Below are 20,143 nucleotides of genomic sequence, written 5' to 3'. Positions count from 1 at the left end.
TTTGTCGACACAGCTCCAGCAAACGTGACTGACACGCCTGGTCATTTCACACAGCTCACTTCCAATGGCGCAGAGAAAGAAATCTCACACACCAGGATTCCGTTTGCTTGCATGCAAACATCCTGAACTGCAGAAATCTAAATGGAGCCTGCAAACATTCCAGCCAGGGACAAATATCCTGGTTTCCTGAGCACCATTTCCCCACAGTGAGAATGTGAGGGGAAAGGCACCATTGGGTAGAATGGAGGCCTGCATCGCTGTGTCATTCGGAGACTCAGCGGCCTTGGTTCACTCACTGAGACCCCCCTCTGCTATTTGCAGCAAAGGCTTGACTTATCAGAGACCACTGCGCAGGGGCAATCAAAAACACCGTGGGCACACTACCCTGCCCCGGGACATGCCAACGTGGGAGCCAGCATCACCCTCTCTTCAGGATAAAGAGCAAGGAACCTGTGCTTCTGTCACTGAGACGCCAGTTTAAGAACAGGCAAAATGAGAGTCAAACCCCATCAGCCAGTGTCAGGGGGAACCCAGCACATGTGAATCATTAACACAGCTCAGCTCTCTCCCACTCCCACCCCAACCCCAGGGCCGAGTACTTTGCACACAGCATCCTATGAATCCCAGCTTTGGGAACCGTGATGGGCGGGAGACAACTATATGCAGAATCAACTAACCAACAGCTGTCAATTCCCCACGGAATTCAGCACCTCAGTCCACACCACACTAAACACAATCCAGGCTGTTGGAGGGTCAGTGCTGAGGGAGCGCCGCGCTGTCGGAGGGTCAGCGCTGAGGGATTGTCGCGCTGTCGGAGGGTCAGCGCTGAGGGAGCGTCGTGCTGTCGGAGGGTCAGCGCTGAGGGAGTGCCGCGTTGTCGGAGGGTCAGCGCTGAGGGAGTGCCGCGCTGTCGGAGGGTCAACGCTGAGGGAGTGCCGCGCTGTCGGAGGGTCAGCGCTGAGGGAGTGCCGCGTTGTCGGAGGGTCAGCGCTGAGGGATTGTCGCGCTGTCAGAGGATCAGCGCTGAGGGAGCGCCGCACTGTCGGAGGGTCAGTACTGAGGGAGTGCTGCACTGTCGGAGGGTCAGTGCTGAGGGAGTGCCACACTGTCGGAGGGTCAGTACTGAGGGAGCGCCGCACTGTCGGAGGGTCAGTACTGAGGGAGCGCCGCACTGTCGGAGGGTCAGTACTGAGGGAGTGCCGCACTGTCGGAGGGTCAGTGCTGAGAGTGTTTTAAAAATGAAGATGGAATTTCATTTTATATCTTCACTAAAACCTCAAACTGTGTATTTGACTTTACAGGCACCACCTTAACACCCTCTGTGCCTTTGTTAACATCATATCACATGGCTGTAGCGTGTTTGCACTGCCTCTTGAGTAAACTCCTCAAATATTCTCACTGTCTCTCTCTCTGTCTCTCTCACACACACCCACACACACACACACACCCACACACACTCACTCTCTCTTTCTCTCTCTCTCTCTCACACACACACACACTCTCTCTCACACACACACACGCACACACTCACACTCTCTCTCTCTCACACACACACACACGCACTCTCTCACACACACACACACACGCACACGCTCACAAACACACACGCACACACACAAACACACACGCACACTCACACAAACACACACGCACACTCACACAAACACACACGCACACTCACACAAACACACACGCACACTCACACAAACACACACGCACCTCCCCTAGTGCTTCCACATCAACCTAGAATTCCCTCTTTCCATCTCTTGATGCAATTCTCTGCTGGAAATTTAACTTGAAATCGCTAGTGTTCAATTTTTAAAATTCTCCTCGTTCCTTGGTTTCCTCCTCGAACAAGCTGAACTCTACCCGTTCCTTTGCTATGAATTGCTGCTGCCTCTCACATGTTTCTCCCTCCTTCCTTTTGAGGAGACAGAGTATTGATCATGTCACTGCTGCAGTTAGACAACAGGTTGTAGAAATGGTCTGAGAACAACCATTCACGCTCCTGTGCAGAAGCTGGGAAGTTGAAATGCGATTAAATTGAATCAAACTGGAATAAGAAGCTGGTTTCAGAGACAGCAAGACTTCAAGATTTGAACATCCCTCTGCAGTGTTTTATCATCCTCCCCTAATCCAGGGAAACCAACTTCAGCTCCTCCACTTTCTCAACACTCCTCAATTGCTTCATCACTAAAACAACGCCAAGCAACCCTCCAGGATTCCCTCTCCAAAGCATTGTCATCCTTCCTGAAGTCTGTGCCCAGTAGCCAACACCCATCTGTGACTGAAGCAATTCTTAGAGATGCCAGCTTTCTTGCACATACTGTGAAAGTGACTGTATACACAGCCAGTGGTGGGATGGATACAGCTCCTGACTGAACTGTGTGTAAAGTATGACAGATATACAGGCCTTTGGGTCAACTTTCGCTCAATTTTTACTCCAGCTGGGTTTAAACATGGCTCACATCCACATCCACATTCAAAAGCTCTCTCACCACACAGATTACAAGCCAATCTTTCACCATCTGATAAGTATACTCAGCAGGGAGAGGGAGAGGTTACAAATTACTGTCAGCTGTAGCTCTCCTGCAATGGCTTTTAATGAACCATCAAATCCTTTCTGTCAGCATGCACAGCAAATGAGGATCTGTTCCCCATTCACAACCATTTACAGCAGGAGGCCATTCAGTGTCCTCCTCAAACCTGTTTCCCAGGAACAAGATGCCATTCAGCCCCCCAAGGCACATAAACAGAGTCAGGAGCAGGCCATACAGCCCCTTCGAGCCTGTTTCCCAGGAACAGGAGGCCATTTGGCCCCTTGGGTATTTTACACAGGAGGAAGAGGAGTCCATTCACAGTCAGTGACTGTGAGATTGCGTTGTCCTGCACTGGGCTCTGTTCATTTTCAAGCAGTTTTGAGAAGTCAGAGCAATGTTTGTCAGGGGCTATCAGTGATAGTTACGCACTTGCAGTGAGTGAGATCCATTACAAGCCCGTTCTCAGGGTTTATTTCTGTCACTCTCTCAGTGTGACCCATTTCCTTGCAGATCATATCTCTATTCTGCTGCCTCCTTTCCCCAAGGTGTGGATGAGGGCACTGCGTGACTCACTGCCAGGTGGCACAGCTCTGGGCAAACAGAAGCAAGTGAACACACAGAAGACAAAGGGGTCACTCGAGCAATTTAAACAAAGCACACCCGGTGTCATCAACAATGTGTTCTTCTTCAGGCTAGTGCTTGTGATGATCTTCACATCGGAGGCTGATATACCAGCAGAGATACTGGGGACCAGCTGTCAGGCTGGCACAGGGATGTGTGAAAATGTCCATCCTCACACCTTCCTGCACCTCACCGAGACACACAAGCCGCATTGTCTCGCCCTTGGACCGTCAGCTCATGGGATCAGCCTGGTCAATTTTACCAACTCCTCATCTCATGCACATCTACTACATCTCCCCTGGTTGAGACCAACCTTTCCAACCTCCTCCTGTTGCTTAAACACCCCCAAACCGCCCTGGAACCGTTCTGCTTGGGTCTCCACAGCACCCTTTCCCGTCTTTTCTAACATGTGGTGACCAGAGCGGGATACAGTACGTGGCAGGTCTGAGACAGACACCAAGTGGAAAAACAACATTGTGCTTGGAACAGAAGTGGAAACTGAAATCACACGTGCGTGGCTTGCTCAAGGTCTGGCATCGCTCACCTGGTTTGGAGCTCAATGCCTTGAATTGGATGGCACAATCTCAAACATGTTGCTGAGCCCGCTCCTCAATCACTGCCAAACAGAGTTAAACCTTTTTTACCTTCTGAGAGATCAGGGCAATAACTGAGGAAAACGGCTCAGAAAGGAAACAGTAACTGCAGCCATGTTGAGAAGATGCTGCAGGTTGGTTGCACTCTGGTTATCATATTACTCTGTCTCTGCATACTCTTCAGTCCAGGGCCATTTGGTCCATTTTGCCTCCTCCTATCCCTTGTCCCAAAATGCATCATCTCTCACCATTACCCTGTGTGTGCCATGTTGTTGGCCACTCAGAAAGCCTGACAACGTCACAGTGCGGACCAACTCGGTGTTTATCACTGCAAGTCGTCTACTCCACATTTTCCAAATCTCACTCTGTATTCCAACATCCAAGTCACTGCTCTGCAGTGGTCCTCACACTGGCCTTGAGAAACACCACTGTCAACAATCACTTTGTCTGAAAAGTGGCTCTCCCTTCCCTTACCTTGCAGCCAGTTTTGTATTAAAGCTGATAGCAACCCTACCAGAACATGGGCATGGAACACAGAACATGCAGGGGTCCTTCAGCCCATTGAGCCTAGTGTACCATTCCACTTGATTACAGCTCACCTGCCTGTGTTTGCAAATGCACTTTCATTTCTGCCCTCACTTCCTTTTCTACAGAGTCACAGAGTAATTGAGTCATGGGCCCACTGTTGTTTATCATTTATATAAACAATTGGGATGAAAATACAGAAGGCATGGTTCATAAGTTTGTGGGTGACACCGAAATTGGTGGCATAGTGGACAGCAGAGAAGGTTATTTACGATTACAAAGACATCTCGATCCATTGAGCAAATGGGCAGAGGAGTGGCATGTGGAGTTTAATTTGGATAAACGTGAGGTGTTCATTTTGCTAAGACAAACAAAGACAGGACTTACACAGTTAATGGTAGGGCCGGAGTGTTGTTGCACAGAGAAGCCTAGGGGTGCAGGTAGATAGCTTTTTGAAAGACTTATCATCACAGGTCGACAGGGCGGTTCAGGAGGCATTTAGCATCCTTGCTGTCATTCCTCAGATCTTTGAGTACAGGAGCTGGGGCATCATACTGTGGTTGTAAAAGACATTGATGAGGCCACCTTTGGAACACTGTGTACACTTCTAGTCACCCTGCTACAGGAAGGATATTGTTAAATCAGACAGGGTGCAGAAGAGATTTACCAGGATGTTAGTAGACTGGAGGATTTGAGCTATAAGGAGAGGCTGGATGGGCTAGAACATTTTCACTGGAGCGTAGGAAGCTGAGGGGTCACCATTTCAAGGCTTAGAGAGTCATGAGGGCATAGACAAGGTCAACACTCTGTTCCCTGTGCAGCCCCCATTGCTCTCTAGGGAAGGGCATTCCACAGACTAAAGACTCTTTGACAGAAAACAATTTCCCCAGCCTCTGTCTCAAAAGGAGACCTCTTGTTCTTAAACGGTGTGTTTTGGTTCAAGTATGTCCCACAAGATGAAACTTTCCCAGTGAGTGAACCTCCTTCGATCCCTGCTGAAGTAATGGTATCTTTTTCGTCCCCCACATGATTAATCCAAAACCATACATGGTATCTCAGATGTGTTCCAGCAATGCCTTGTACAGCTGCAGGAATATTTCGGTGTTGTTCTATATCATTCCCCTTGCAATACATAACAAGTTACCCACCTTTCTGATCATTTGCTGTACGTGCATGCTTGCCTCCTGTGATCCATGTACCAGCAAAGTCAAACCTCTCTGTGCCTTTCAGGTTCTCTACTGAAATACTGCCCTGCCCTGTTGTTTTTATTCTTCCTGCCAAAATGGACAAGTTCACATTTTCCCAATTCTTTCCTACAGACTGTACCTGCTGGTATTCGTGGGCACACTCCCTCTCCTCCTGACCTGCCCCTCTTCACAATTTCCTTTGCTGCTGATCTTGGGCTCATCAGCAAGTTGAGGGTCAGTACCTTCAGCTAGGTCACTGGCAGAGATTGGGAAGGCATTGCCAACTTGACAAAGACTGATTTATCCCAATTCTGCTTCTAATGGACTCCCAATCCTGTAGCCACACGGCCATGTTAGCCAATATACCATCTACAGTTATCTGGGGTGAATCTTTATCAAGTATCTCTCGGAAATGTGAGGATACTAAATCTATGGGCTCCCCTTTATCATCTAACTTGTGATTTCCCCAAAACATCCTCAAATAGATCTATTTAGTACAATATTCCTTTCATTCCAAGTCATGTTAGCTCTGACTGCTTACATTATAATTTCCAAAATATCCTGCTGTTTTTCCATGTATTCCAGCAATTGGCTGATGACAGGAGTTAGAATAATTGTCTTATACTGTCCTGCTTTCCGTCTCTTTCCTTTCCTGAGTCAAACTGTTATGTCTGCTATTTCTGAATCCGCTGCAACATTTCCAGAATCCAAGGAATTACAACCAATTCTTCTGCGATCTCTGTAGCCACTTCCATTAAGATCCCAGAATAAAGGCTATCCAATCCTGAGGACAGGTCAACCTTTCAGTCTCTAAGTCTTCCCAATACCTTTTCTCTGGGAACAGTGACTTTTCTCCCCTTCCTATTACCCTATGTGTTTTGAGTGTCTTTGGGAGGTTTGTGTGTTTTACACAATGAAGAAGGACCCACACAATATCTGTTCAACCCCTCCAGGGGCTCCTCGATCTCAATTCCCCAAACTCTTTCTCTGGAGAGTCAACACGGGCTTGAGTTCCTCTTTTCTGATTCATCCACTTGTAAAAAGCCAAACATTTTTTATATTCCCAGCTAGCTTTCTCTCATATTCCACTTTCTCCCTCTACTTTTTTATGTCTTTCTTTGCTGTTTTTTTTAAAATCTAGCCCATGATCTGGCGTACCATTAATCTGTGCAGAATTGTACAATATTTCTTTCAATTTGATGATGCATCCCTTTCAAAGACTCTTTCCCTCTCTCAGTAGATAAATCTTTGCTGAGAGTTATTAAATAGCTCCTTTGAAGTCTGCTAATACTTCTCTCCTTCCCTACCTTTGAATGTAGTTTCCCTGTTCCCTGTTCAGCCAGCTCCATCTTCATATCCTCATAATTAAGGTTCAGAACACTGGAATTTCGCACATACCTGCCCCCCGTCAAACTGAGCATGCAATTCAATTGTTATGATACCTGTTACCTCGAAAATCCTTTGCCATGTAGCTACTGATTTACCCTGTTTCAGTATCAGATTGGGCCACTAAGATGCTCCCTAGTTGGCGTTAGAACCTACTGTGCAATGACATAGTCTCAAATCTGATCAGGTGCTCCCCCAGGACTCTTGGGAACCTAGGGCAATGCTTGCTGGGGCCCTTGCTGAAACATTTGTATCAACAATCGCCATGGGTGAGGTGCTGGAAGACTGGAGGTTGGGCTAACGTGATGCCACTATTTTAGAAAGATGTAAGGAAACACCAGGGAATGGTCAGCCTGACATCAGTGGTGGGCAAGTTGTTAGAGGGAATCCTGAGGGACAGGATTTACATGTACTTGGAAAGGCAAGGACTGATTAGGGATAGTCACCATGACTTCGTGCATGGGAAATCGTATCAGTAGCATGATTGAGCTTTTTGAAGAGGTCACAAAGGGGATTGATGAGGGCAGCATGTTGGACATGACCTATATGGACTTCAGTAAGATATTTGACAAGGATCCCCATGGTTAGTAAGGTTCAATCACATGGAATACAGGGAGAACTAGCCATCTGGATACAGAAGTGGCTCAAAGGTAGGAGACAGAGGGTGGTGGTGGAGGGTTGCGTTTCAGACTGGAGGCCTGTGGCCAGCAGTGTGCCACAAGGCTCAGTGCTGGGTCCACTGCTTTTTGTCATTTATATAACCAATGTGTACATTGGAGGTACGATTAGTAAGTGTAGTGGACAGCGAAGAAGGTTACCTCAGAGTACAACGGGACCTTTATCAGATGGGTCAATGGGCCGAGGAGTGACAGATGGAGTTTAATTTAGATAAATGTGAGGTGCTGAATTTTGGGAAGGCAAATCAGGCCAGGGCTTATACGCTCAATGGTAAGGTCCTGGAGAATGTTGCTGAACAAAGAGACCTTGGGGTGCAGGTTCATAGTTCCTTCAGAGTGGAGTCACATGTAGATAGGATAGTGAAGGAGGTGTTGATATGCTTGCCTTTATTGGTCAGTGCATTGAGTATAGCAGTTGGGAGGTCACTTTGCAGTTGCACAGGACATTGGTTAGGCCACTTTTGGAATACCATGTGCAATTCTACTCACCCACCTATAGGGAGGACGTTGTGAAATTTTAAAGGGTTCAGAAAATATTTACAAGGATGTTGCCAGGGTTGGAGGGCTTGAGCTGGAGGGAGAAACTGAATAGGCTGGGGCTACTTTCTCTGGAGTGTCAGAGGCTGAGGGGGTGACCTTGTAGTGGTTTATAAAATCATGAGGGGCATGGATAGGGTGACTAGACAAGGTCTTTTCCCTGGTACGGGGTGGGGGCAGTCCTAAACCAACAGGGCATAGGTTTAAGGTGAGAGGGGAAAGGTTTAAAAGGGACCGAAGGAGCAACTTTTTCACACAGAGGGTGGGAGTGTACGGAAGGAGCTGCCAGAGAAAGTGGTGGAGGCTGGTTACAATTACAACATTTAAAAGGCACCTAGATGGGTACATGAACAGGAAGGGTTTAGAGGAATATGGGCCAAATACTGGCAAATGGAACTAGATTAGTTTAGGATATCTGGTCAGCATGCATACGTTGGACTGAAGGGACTGTTTCCATGTTGTATAACTCTATGAGTTTGTCAATAACCTTTAAGATCAGCCTTTGAAACTACTTTACCAAACAGATTCAACCAAACTACATGTAGATTAAAGTCACCCATTATTTGCAATGCCTTTCTAACAACCCATTTATTTCATGGTATACTTTATCCTACCATGTAACTACTGCTTGGGGCCTTCAAAATACTCCTATAAATGGTCTCAGAAACTTCCAAAGTATTTTATTTGTAGCCATTTCTTGCTGTTTTAGGCCAAGGTTATCTCTCATGGTGCATGAATGGCCTCCCTAACGAAGAGTGCTACCGTCCTCCAGAAACCTCTCTGCCAGCTTCTCCTCACTTCCTACCTTTTCAAAATGTCACACACCCTTCAATGCACAAACCCAAGACTTGGTCACCGTGCAACCATGTCTCTGTCGTGTCTTTTGCTTTTATTTCCAAATACACCCATTTTGTTTTGAATGGCTGCACACATTCAGATACATAGCATTTAACGCTAACGCTGGCCGTGTCTGTGCTGTGTTGGTGTGGGTCTAAGGTCATACTCTCTGTCCCTTCCCGCTATAATCCTGTTATAATTCCCCAAAGCAGATCCACACAGTATTATTGTTATTTCCCTTCAAATTCTTTCACTTATCCATGGAACGTGGGTGTCACTATCCAGGTCATAATTCAGTGTCAATCCCTAATTGGCCAGAGGGCAGCTAAGTGTAAAGCACATTGCTGTGGTCCGGAGTCATATATCAGCCAAACAACGTAAGGAACATGGATTTCCTTCCCTGAAAAACACTAGTAAACTGAATGGGTTTTAAGAACAACTGAATTGTTATGTGGTCACTCGGAGACATTTTTAGACCAAATTGTTACTGAATTCTAAAGTCACTATCTGCTGTGGCAGGTTTGAGCCCATGTCCCTAGAGCCATTATCTGGGCTTTTGGATTGCTTGTCCTGTGCTTACGATATCTCCTATTAGAAGGTCTGTTCTCCCTGCTACCTCTCTACTGTTGCAGCGACATGGCTCACCAGAACGGTGACCCCCTACTTGTTCAAGCCAAGCCCATCACTGCGACGCAGTCCCCACTTTCTCCATCACAGGCACCAGTTCCCAGCCAATGGAAATGTGTTTCTCCCACTCACTCGCCTCTCCAAGGCTGTGGCTCGGAGCTCATGGCTCAGGTATTTATCCAGACATCTACCTTTCAGATTCTGCCTCGTCACTGAGCTTCTCGTCACCCGTGAACAGAATCTCCTTTTGAGTCCAATCAGTGTGGTGATGCTCACACGAGCAGCAGAGCCTCCCTTTCTTGCTGTGGGCTCATCATCAGCCTCGAACAAAGAAGGTGAGTCCTGATAGCGGACACACAACTGAGCTGTCCCCTTTCATGCTGTCAACCAGCTCTATCCCTGCATCTGGTCACTCCCCTGCCCCACTTCCTCAGGCCTGTATGCACAACTGATAGCATAGTTTTGGTGCAGGTTCTGAACCGAACACCTTCCAGCCCAAACACAAGTGTGCTACCTATCCAAGCCATCCAGTCAAACTACCAGCATTATTAAAAGGCACAAAGAGAAGTTAAAAAGTGTCCCAACGTCAGCAGATACAATTAGCTGAAGTTGCAATCAATATTGACCTCCGTGGTAAAGTACCCTGGTGTGTGAGGCAAAAACATGGTCAAAACTGTGCTGTAACTACGATGCCTTCTGTGGCCGAATATGCAGTAACACAAGAGGTTAAGTTTGGACATATCTAAAATGCCCTTTAAGGAAGGGGTCATCTTTCAGGAATCAGATGGGAGAAAATACAAAAGATGCTGCTGGAGTTGGTGATATTTGGAGTGAACCTGAATTAAAACCATTAACCCAATCCAGGCTTCAATGAGCACCAGTTTCTTGTGAGCCTCCCTTCACAGAAGGACCCTGCCTTTCAATGGACCTTTTGGGAAAGTCAACAAAGTCAACAAAGAAAGCATTGGGAACTGTGTGAAGACCAGGAGAGAACTTCAGAAGGACAAAGTGAGCAAAGACATGTTGTTGGAATAGGCAGATAGGCAGATGCAGTTCCATGTGGAGAATGGTGAAGTGGTACATCTGGGGAGGAAGAACATGGAGAGACAATATAAAATAAATGATGTTATAAAAACATCTCGAAGTGGGGTGCAGGAGCAGTGGAACCTGGGTGTATTTGTGCATAGGCCTTGAAAGGTAGCTGGACAGGCAGAGAGAGCAGTTGCAGACTGTTCTGTTTTTACTGATCGGGGTGTAAAGCACAAGAGCAAGGCAGTGATGTTTAACTTGTTTAAGACATTATTACCATCTCAAATGGAGTATTGTATCCTGTTCTCGGAGCTGTATGTAGGGAAGGATGTAACGACAATGGAAAGAGTGCAGAACAAGTTTACAAGAATGGTTCCAGAAGTGAGGAATTTCATCTATGAAGACAGACTAGAGAAAAAGGGAGTTGGGAAGAAGAGAAGCCTCAGAGCAGATTTGAATGAAGTGCTCAAAGTCATGGGAGGGCTGGACAGAGAAAATATGGAGAAAATGTTCCCACTCGTGAAGGGATCGAGGATGAAAAGGTATAGATTTAAAGTTCTTTGTAAAAGAAGCAAAGTGATATGAGCAAAAGCTTTTCCATGAAATAAGTGGTTAGGCTCCAGAATGCACCATCTTGGGAGGGTAGTGGCAGAGAGGTTCACTCGAGGGGGTAGGGCCTGGAATGTACTGTCTGAGAATGTGGGGGGGGACAGGTTCACTCGAGGGGTTAGGGTCTGGAATGTACTGTCTGAGAGTGTGGGGAGGGCAGGTTCACTCGAGGGGTTAGGGTCTGGAACGTTCTGTCTGAGGGTGTGGGCGGGCAGGTTCACTCGAGGGGTTAGGGTCAGGAATGTACTGTCTGAGAGTGTGGGGGGGGCAGGTTCACTCGAGGGAGTAGGGTCTGGAATGTACTGTCTGAGAGTGTGGGGGGGCAGGTTCACTCGAGGGGGTAGGGTCTGGGATGCACTGTCTGAGAGTGTGGGGGGGAGGCAGGTTCACTCGAGGGTTAAGGTCTGGAATGTAGTGTCTGAGAGTGTGGGGGGTGAGGCAGGTTCACTTGAGGGGTTAGGGTCTGGAACGTACTGTCTGAGGGTGTGGGGGGAAGCAGGTTCACTCGAGTGGTTAGGGTCCACAATGTAGTGTCTGAAAGTGTGGGGAGGGCAGGTTCACTCGAGGGGTTAGGGTCAGGAATGTATTGTCTGGGAGTGTGGCGGGGGGGCGCAGGTTCACTCGAGGGGTTAGGGTCTGGAATGTAGTGTCTGAGAGTGTGGGGGAGAGGCAGGTTCACTCGAGGGCGTAGGGTCTGGAATGTATTGTCTGAAAGTGTGGGGAGAGGCAGGTTCACTCGAGGGTTAGGGTCTGGGATGTAGTGTCTGAGAGTGTGGGGAGGGCAGGTTCACTTGAGGGGTTAGGGTCTGGAACATACTGTCTGAGGGTGTGGGGGGGAGGCAGGTTCACTCGAGGGGTTAGGGTCTGGAATGCACCATCTGAGGGTGTGGGGGGAGGCAGGTTCACTGAAGGCTCTCTGAAGGTATTTAGACAGTATTTTGAAAAGGGACAACATGCAGGGTTACAGACAGAGGCAGGAGAATGGCACTATGTGAGCTAGTATTTTGGACAGCCAATGCAGACAAGAAGGACTCAATGGTCTCCCCCTGCTTGGTAATAACTGTGATGAGCTGGTGCCTCAGTGAGCAAATTTCTCCTCTCAAAGTGAGAGGGTTTTGAGAATGACCCAAGGGAACAGAGCACAGTAGCTCCCACCCCTATGGAGATTTGCACTGTCATTGATGCTGAGGGCCTAGTTAGCCTATCAGGGGGCTGGAAAAGACTTGATTGTTGGGAGGTGCACAGAGGCGATCTCCTCACTGTCCTGGCTAATCTCTACCCCCCAGCCTACACTTATACCCTCGCCACAGACTCCTGCTCAATGGGCTAAGAGCTCAATGACTACTTCAAACCAAGTTGACCAAATGGGCTACAGTAGTCAGGAACAGAAACAAAGTTGCTGGAAAAGCTCAGCAGGTCTGGCAGCATCTGTGGAGGAGAAAGCAGAGTTAACATTTCGGGTCCGGTGACCCTTCCTCAGAACAATAGTGTACAATAGTCTACAATAGGCTCCAGCCTCCCTGCCCTGGGGACCATGATCCTGCCCCTGCTGATTATCCTTTACCAGGCCAGCTTGGTCGTCATTGCCAAGAGGGGCCAGGATTTACCGAAGTGCCATCAGTTCGCTGCTGGCTAATCTCACAGGGGAATCCACAGTGCTACTAACAATTTACACTGGGACTGATCCAGCCAGGACTTGGCTAAAATGCTGCTGTTTTCATTCGCTCTAGCTCAGAGGCTTAATTCTTCTGAAAATGCCTGTTCCTCAGATCCATTTTAGACTCTTTCTGCTGAACCTGAGAATTCAATGTGCTTCATCTGGCGCTGCTTTACTTTAGTGGTGTCTTGTATCCATTTCCCTATTTGTCTAACTGCAGTTTTATAATTCCTATGAGCTGACTGGCTCGGTCCATTAATTCATGCGGAATTCTATGTCCCAGTCTCCTCACTGATAATTACTGAACGGTCCTTTGCGCTGCTATGATCACCTTTCTGCAGTTTCAGTGGGGACACGACTGCCGGCCGACTGGCCAGCTCCCCCCTCACTCCCTTCCCAACTTTAGGCAAAACACTTCCTCTTGGAAACAAACAGAAAAGGCACTTACAGATGTCCAGTCCTGTCGGGGAGCAGGCTGCTCGGAGGAACATCCTGCAGCTCCTGCTTACTGCAGACCACCTTCCTCCGTACCTCCGGGTAACCGGTCCCTTTCGCCCTCTCATCCAGACAGATACAAGTGTTGGTGAGCAGTTCCGAGCAGCACTGAGCCTGGGAGAGGAGCCACAGGAAGGCGGCGAGTTTGGGGCACAGCCCCATTGCTCTGTGTGTGTGTGTGAGAGAGAGAGAGAGAGGGAGAGAGCCTAAACACCAAATCTCTTGTCAAACTTCACCGCCACGCTGTCTTCCCTCTGAACCGAGTGAGTGTGTAGATGGGGGGGGGGTGTTCTGGAAGTGGAGCAGGGAACTGTGCCACCGTGCCCCGGTCTGCTCAGAGCCCTCCTCCCCCTCGCTCTATCCCTAAAGCCTTCCCTTCAGCCTGACGCAAGTTGGGTTCCGTTACTCTGCTCGATAGCCAGAACAGCGCTGCTCAGCCCCGGTCTCGTTTTCTCTCTAATTCAGACATGTCCTGGGATAAAACACACACACACTGCACTCCTACTCGGGGCTCTGCTCAATCCATAAAGCTGCAGCACCCACACGGAAATGGCAGGAACTTGCTCTCGGCTTGTCCCTGCCTGTCCCCGGGACGGGGATACAGGGACGGTTCAGTAACAGGAGCAGCGGTGTCCCCCTCTCAGTCCCACTCCAGAGGGAGGGAGGGAGAGAAACTCCCCCTGGGTCCTAAAGCCATTCCCAGGCTCTCTCACTGAACGGCAGTCCCAGCGCCAGGATTGGCCCCCGAACACGGTCCCAGTGGGACACAAACCGACCCACAGTCCTGGCTTCATCAGGAGTGAGTACAGCCCAGAGATCTTCAATCCCCAAACCCAGCAGCAATCACTGGGAAATAAGACAGGAGGTGGACACTGCCACTAGGAACAGGAATTGGAGGCCATTCGGCCCCACCATTCAATCAGATCATCGCTGCTCTGTGTTTGGAATCCCACATTCCCAATTCTCACTGATTATCTTTGATCCCTCCTTCCCAATAATAGTCTATCTGCCTCTGTCTTTAAAAAGGTTCTGATTAAAAAGACCCTGATTCCACCACCTTCTGAGGCAGAAAGTTCTAAACTTACATAAACCTCAGAGAAAAAGAAATCATTCCTCTCATGTCTGTCCTAAAACCAAGGTCCCTAAAGTTCAAACAGCGTCACACAGTCCCAGACTCAATCCCAAGAGACAACATGTTCTCCATGCTCCTCTTGTCAAGACCACTCAGGGTCTCCGAGACTTCAATCTGGTCACCCTATTGGTCTCCTACAGTCCTGCGAGAACAAGCCCAGTCTGTTCAACCTCTCCTCATCAGACAGCTCATTCATTCCAGGGATCAATTCAGTCAATCTCTTATCTGCCTTCAAAGCACTGACACCCTTTCTTAAACAAAGAGACTGAAACTTCACACAATGTTTGAGTTGTGTTCTCACCAATGTCCTGTATAACTGAAACACCTCCTCCTTACTTTTACTCTTGTTAGAATAAACAATAGCATCTCATGAGCTTTCTGGACAATGTGCTGTACCTGAGGCTAACGTTTTGTGACTCATACGCTGGAGCATCTAAATTCTTCTGCACCTTGGAATTCTGCAGCCATTCACCATTTAAATCAAACTCTTTTTATTCTTTCTGCCAAAGTAAATGACTTCATATTTCCTCACATTGTATTCTGTGAGGATTCTGTCCACTCACTCAACACATCTCGAACCATTGGTAACCTCCTTGTATATTCTTCACCATAGACTTTGCCATGGCTCTGGGTCATCTGTGACTTTAACCTCCAGGTCTGAGCTCCCCTCATCACCATTCTTGCTGTCATGTAAAATGTTGAGGTTCCAGCAAGATCCCACAGAAACACATTCTGTCAATCAAATAAATGCCCATTCATACACACTCTGTGTTTTCAGGAAGCCAGCCAGTCTTCCCACAGTGCTAACACATTAATATCAACACCACAAACTACCACCTTTCCAGTTAAGCCTGAGCTGGCAGCTTACCAAATGCCTCCACTAACAGATGAGCTTACCCCCTAGTTCAGCATCCACAAACCCCTTTGTTGCTCATATTCAGGAAGCAACTCAGTGCTGAAAACAGACCTGAATAGACAAGAACACAAATGCATTTTTGTTGACCCATCAATGAAGGGATAGTGAGTATGTGGAGTTAGACCATCCATCAGCCATAATCTCATTGATTGATGGAACAGACTTAATGGGCTGAATGGCTGATGCCTGTTCCAATGTTGACAGAAAAGGAGAATGGTCCCATCACCACTCTGTCAGAGAGTGAGTACTGAGGGAGCGCCGCACTGTCGGTGGGTCAGTACTGAGGGAGAGCCGCACTGTCGGAAGGTCAGTGCTGAAGGAGTGCTGCACTGTCGGAGGGTCAGTACTGAGGGAGAGCCGCACTGTCGGAGGGTCAGTGCTGAGGGAACGCCGCACTGTCGGAAGGTCAGTGCTGAAGGAGTGCTGCACTGTCGGAGGGTCAGTACTGAGGGAGCGCCGCACTGTTGGAGGGTCAGTACTGAGGGAGAGCCGTGCTGTTGGTGGGTCAGTACTGAGGGAGCGCCGCACTGTCGGAGGGTCAGTGCTGAAGGAGTGCTGCACTGTCGGTGGGTCAGTACTGAGGGAGCGCCGCACTGTCGGAGGGTCAGTGCTGAGGGAACGCCACACTGTCGGAGGGTCAGTGCTGAAGAAGTGCTGCACTGTCCGAGGGTCAGTACTGAGGGAGCGCCGCACTGTCGGAGGGTCAGTACTGAGGGAGTGCCGCACTGTCCGAGGTTCAGTACTGAGGGAGTGCCGCACTGTCGGAGGGTCAGTACTTAGGGAGCGCCGCACTGTCAGAGGGTCAGTGCTGACAGAGTGCCGCACTGTCGGAGGGTCAGTACTTAGGGAGCGCCGCACTGTCAGAGGGTCAGTGCTGACAGAGTGCCGCACTGTCAGAGGGTCAGTACTGAGGGAGCGCCGCACTGTCAGAGGGTCAGTGCTGACAGAGTGCCGCACTGTCAGAGGGTCAGTACTGAGGGAGCGCCGCACTGTCAGAGGGTCAGTACTGAGGGAGCGCCGCACTGTCAGAGGGTCAGTACTGAGGGAGTGCAGCACTGTCCGAGGTTCAGTACTGAGGGAGCGCCGCACTGTTGGAGGGTCAGTACTGAGGGAGTGCAATGTCGGAGGGTCAGTGCTGAGGGAGCGCCGCACTGTCAGAGGGTCAGTACTGAGGGAGCGCCGCACTGTCGGAGGATCAGTACTGAGGGAGCGCCGCACTGTCGGAGGGTCAGTGCTGAGGGAGCGCCGCACTGTCGGAGGGTCAGTGCTGAGGGAGCGCCGCACTGTCGGAGAGTCAGTGCTGAGGGAGCGCCGCACTGTCGGAGAGTCAGTGCTGAGGGAGCACCGCACTGTCGGAGGGTCAGTGCTGAGGGCAAGGTAAAACATAGAAGGTTATAACTTTCAGAGGCAATATTGGACTGTGTTCTCCCCCAGCCTCTCAGCTGGATGTTCATGTGTGTGCTGCCAACATTTTGAATAATTGCGTCGTGCCTCTAACCAACCTCCATAAAACTGATGATATACTCCTTAGCCCCCAGCTCTCAGTGGGAAGGTGCTGTTCATAAAATGGCTGCACATTCCGTCTATAACAATACAGGGAGGTACAGTCCTGACCGGCTTGAACGCTGTTTGTGTCTTCCTCAGTTTGTGTAAAATGCTTTCCAAATGCAAAACTTTCTCATTCATCCTTTCCAAACCATTGCTCTTTCATCTACCCTGAACCTCCTGACTCCCAGATCCAATCCTGCTGAACTCCTCACCTCCACCCCTGCCTTTTCACTCCAAAGCTTAGGTTACAAATAGCGTTTGTGCCTCTGTGGCTCGGTTATGTGTCAGCTCCAGCCAGGCTGCACTTTTACAACAGCCTGTCTCAACAGAACACTAACTTTGTGTCCCACTGGAGGCTGGGTCTGTTTTTCTAACTGCTGCCATCAAATAAAGATTGAAATGCGAGTCATAAATTACAAGAGCTTTTTGCAGCGCACTGCACATCTGTAAAACATTTCCGACAAACTTGCTGCCCAACTGCGGTGTTAAATTCTATAAATCAATGAAAGGATATTCCTTGTTTTGCACAAAGGGCCTTTCTAAGGAGAGGGAAATGTGACTATCGTCAATTACTAGTTTACAGCCCTGGAACATTCGTACAAAAACTGTTCACATGGAGCATGTCTGTGCACAGAAACATATTCACATCTCCACACACACACAGGGATACACCCAGGTAAGCTAAACACAGCAACACATACACACACATTGTAAATAAACCAAGAACTATGTCTGTCGATATTCCTTGTTCATTTCTTTGTTCAAAAGTCCTTGGTTCACATTCATAATGAAAATAGTCCATGTAAACATGTCACATTGCAGTGCCACCTCTTGGCAGGGACATGCAATTACAAAGCAATTCATGTTTCTTGATACTTTTTCACGATTCCTGTGGAACAAGGAATGGTCCTGGCCTTACACAAAATCTGCAGCCCAGAAACAAACCATTTCAGCTCATAGGTCTGTGCCACTGTCTGCCTTATCAACATTTTCCCAAACCTAGTGAGTTTTGAGAAGATTGAGATTTGAGAACCTTTTCCCAAACCTCTTCACCTCAGCTTATTGGACAAATCGTTCTTCTTGTTCTTCCCTCGGTTGTTTGTTAAACTTGCCTTGGGATTCATTTCTCCTCTTCCTCTCCACCTCTCCATTTGACAGAGAGTTCCACATTCTTCCTGAATTCCTCACAAAATCATCATCAGAGTGCCACAGCATCCCTACAGTGTGGAAGCAGGCTATTCAACTAATCGAGTCCACACCAACCCTTCAAAGAGCATCCCATCCAGATTCATCCCCCAACCCCTCCCATTTCACATGGCCAATCTACGTAGCCTGCACATCCCTGGACACTATGGGTAATTTAGCATGGCCAATCCACTCTGACCTGCACATCTTTGGACTGTGGGAGAAAACCACACAGACACAGGGAGAATGTGCAAACTTCACACAGACAGTCGCCTGAGGGTAGGATCGAATCCAGGTCCCTGGCGCTGTGAGGCAGCAGTGCTAACCGCCGAAACACAACTGACTTCAAATTCACTCCATGTAAGGCCTATCCTCAGTCTGTACTCCACATGACGAAACATAGACCCCATGCAATGTCTTAACATCCAACAGGTGTCAATGCAGTCTCACAGTCTGTGTTTTACTTTTGATCTGTGCTCACATCTTTGATCCCAACACACTGTCCGCGTCCTCAGGGACACATCAGTTCAGATCCCTGTTCTGTCAACAATGTCAGATGTCCATTCTGGATTATTTGCCAGTGTTAGGATCCCAACTGAAATTATCACTGTGCAAAGTCTGATAACAATTGGGTATGATTTTATTTAACAGGATGGGCTCTCACTGAAACACAAGCATGCAAACACTACAAATACAGTTTTACCAATGAAACAGAAGCTTACTCCGCAAAAGATGATAAAATGGAAGAAACAAAGCTATCGGTGCACCACAGCTTGAAAGATTTTGAAACACAACATAAAAATACAGATACCATCTGTTGCAACAACATTCCTTTAACAGTCCTCGAACACCAGAGAGAATTCCCATCTCTATCACATCTATGTACTAAGCAACTCCCCAAGTTGTCAATGGGAAATTGAGAAACAAATTTGTAGGAAGATCTCAATTATCTGTAAGGATAGTACAATGGTTATGCAGGGATTTTAACTTTCCAAACATTGGCTGGGATTGCAACAGCATTAAGGGCTTGGATGCAGAGGAAATTGTTAAGTGTGTACAGGAAAATTTTCTGATTCAGTATGTGGATGTACCTACTAGAGGAGGAACAAAACCTGACCAACTCTTGGGAACTAAGGCAGGGAGAGTGACTGAGATGTCAGTGTGGGAGCACTTCGGGGTCAGTGGCTATAATTCTATTAGTTTCAAAATAGTGATGGAAAAGGATGGGCCGGATCTAAAAGTGAAAGCTCTAAATTGGAGGAAGGTCAATTTTGACGGTATTAGGTAAGAACTAATGGATGAGGGGATTGAAGGATGGGTCAGCAAGTTTGCAGACGACACAAAGGTCGGAGGTGTCGTTGACAGTATAGAGGGCTGTTGTAGGCTGCAGCGGGACATTGACAGGATGCAGAGGTGGGCTGAGAGGTGGCAGATGGAGTTCAACCTGGATAAATGTGAGGTGATGCATTTTGGAAGGTCAAATTTGAAAGCTGAGTACAGGATTAAGGATAGGATTCTTGGTAGTGTGGAGGAACAGAGGGATCTTGGTGTGCAGATACATAGATCCCTTAAAATGGCCACCCAAGTGGACGGGGTTGTTAAGAAAGCATATGGTGTTTTGGCTTTCATTAACAGGGGGATTGAGTTTAAGAGTCATGAGATCTTGTTGCAGCTCTATAAAACTTTGGTTAGACCACACTTGGAATACTGCGTCCAGTTCTGGTCGCCCTATTATAGGAAAGATGTGGATGCTTTGGAGAGGGTTCAGAGGAGGTTTACCAGGATGCTGCCTGGACTGGAGGGCTTATCTTATGAAGAGAGGTTGACTGAGCTTGGATTTTTTTCATTGGAGAAAAGGAGGAGGAGAGGGGACCTAATTGAGGTATACAAGATAATGAGAGGCATAGATAGAGTTGATAGCCAGAGACTATTTCCCAGGGCAGAAATGGCTAACACGAGGGGTCATAGTTTTAAGCTGGTTGGAGGAAAGTATAGAGGTGATGTCAGAGGCGGGTTCTTTACACAGAGAGTTGTGAGAGCAT

The 20,143-nt window shown here is 48.1% G+C and overlaps 1 protein-coding gene across 3 annotated transcripts in view; it reads right to left on the bottom strand.

The window, feature by feature from the left end:
• Positions 1–13,925, bottom strand: part of LOC125450418 (adhesion G protein-coupled receptor A2-like) — a 129,623-nt gene extending 115,698 nt beyond the window's left edge. For all 3 annotated transcript variants that reach the window (XM_059641141.1, XM_059641143.1, XM_059641142.1), the window contains exon 1: positions 13,274–13,925. In XM_059641141.1, coding sequence (XP_059497124.1) covers positions 13,274–13,482 — 209 coding nt within the window. In that variant the 5' untranslated portion in view covers positions 13,483–13,925. The remainder of the gene's footprint in view (positions 1–13,273) is intronic.
• Positions 13,926–20,143: the final 6,218 nt, after the last annotated feature.

The sequence above is a fragment of the Stegostoma tigrinum genome, chromosome 40 (assembly GCF_030684315.1).
Source record: "Stegostoma tigrinum isolate sSteTig4 chromosome 40, sSteTig4.hap1, whole genome shotgun sequence".
In the NCBI taxonomy this organism is placed as follows: Eukaryota; Metazoa; Chordata; class Chondrichthyes; order Orectolobiformes; family Stegostomatidae; genus Stegostoma; species Stegostoma tigrinum.
The sequence above is the reverse complement of the archived record's forward strand: the minus strand, read 5'-3'. Positions and strand labels throughout refer to the sequence as shown.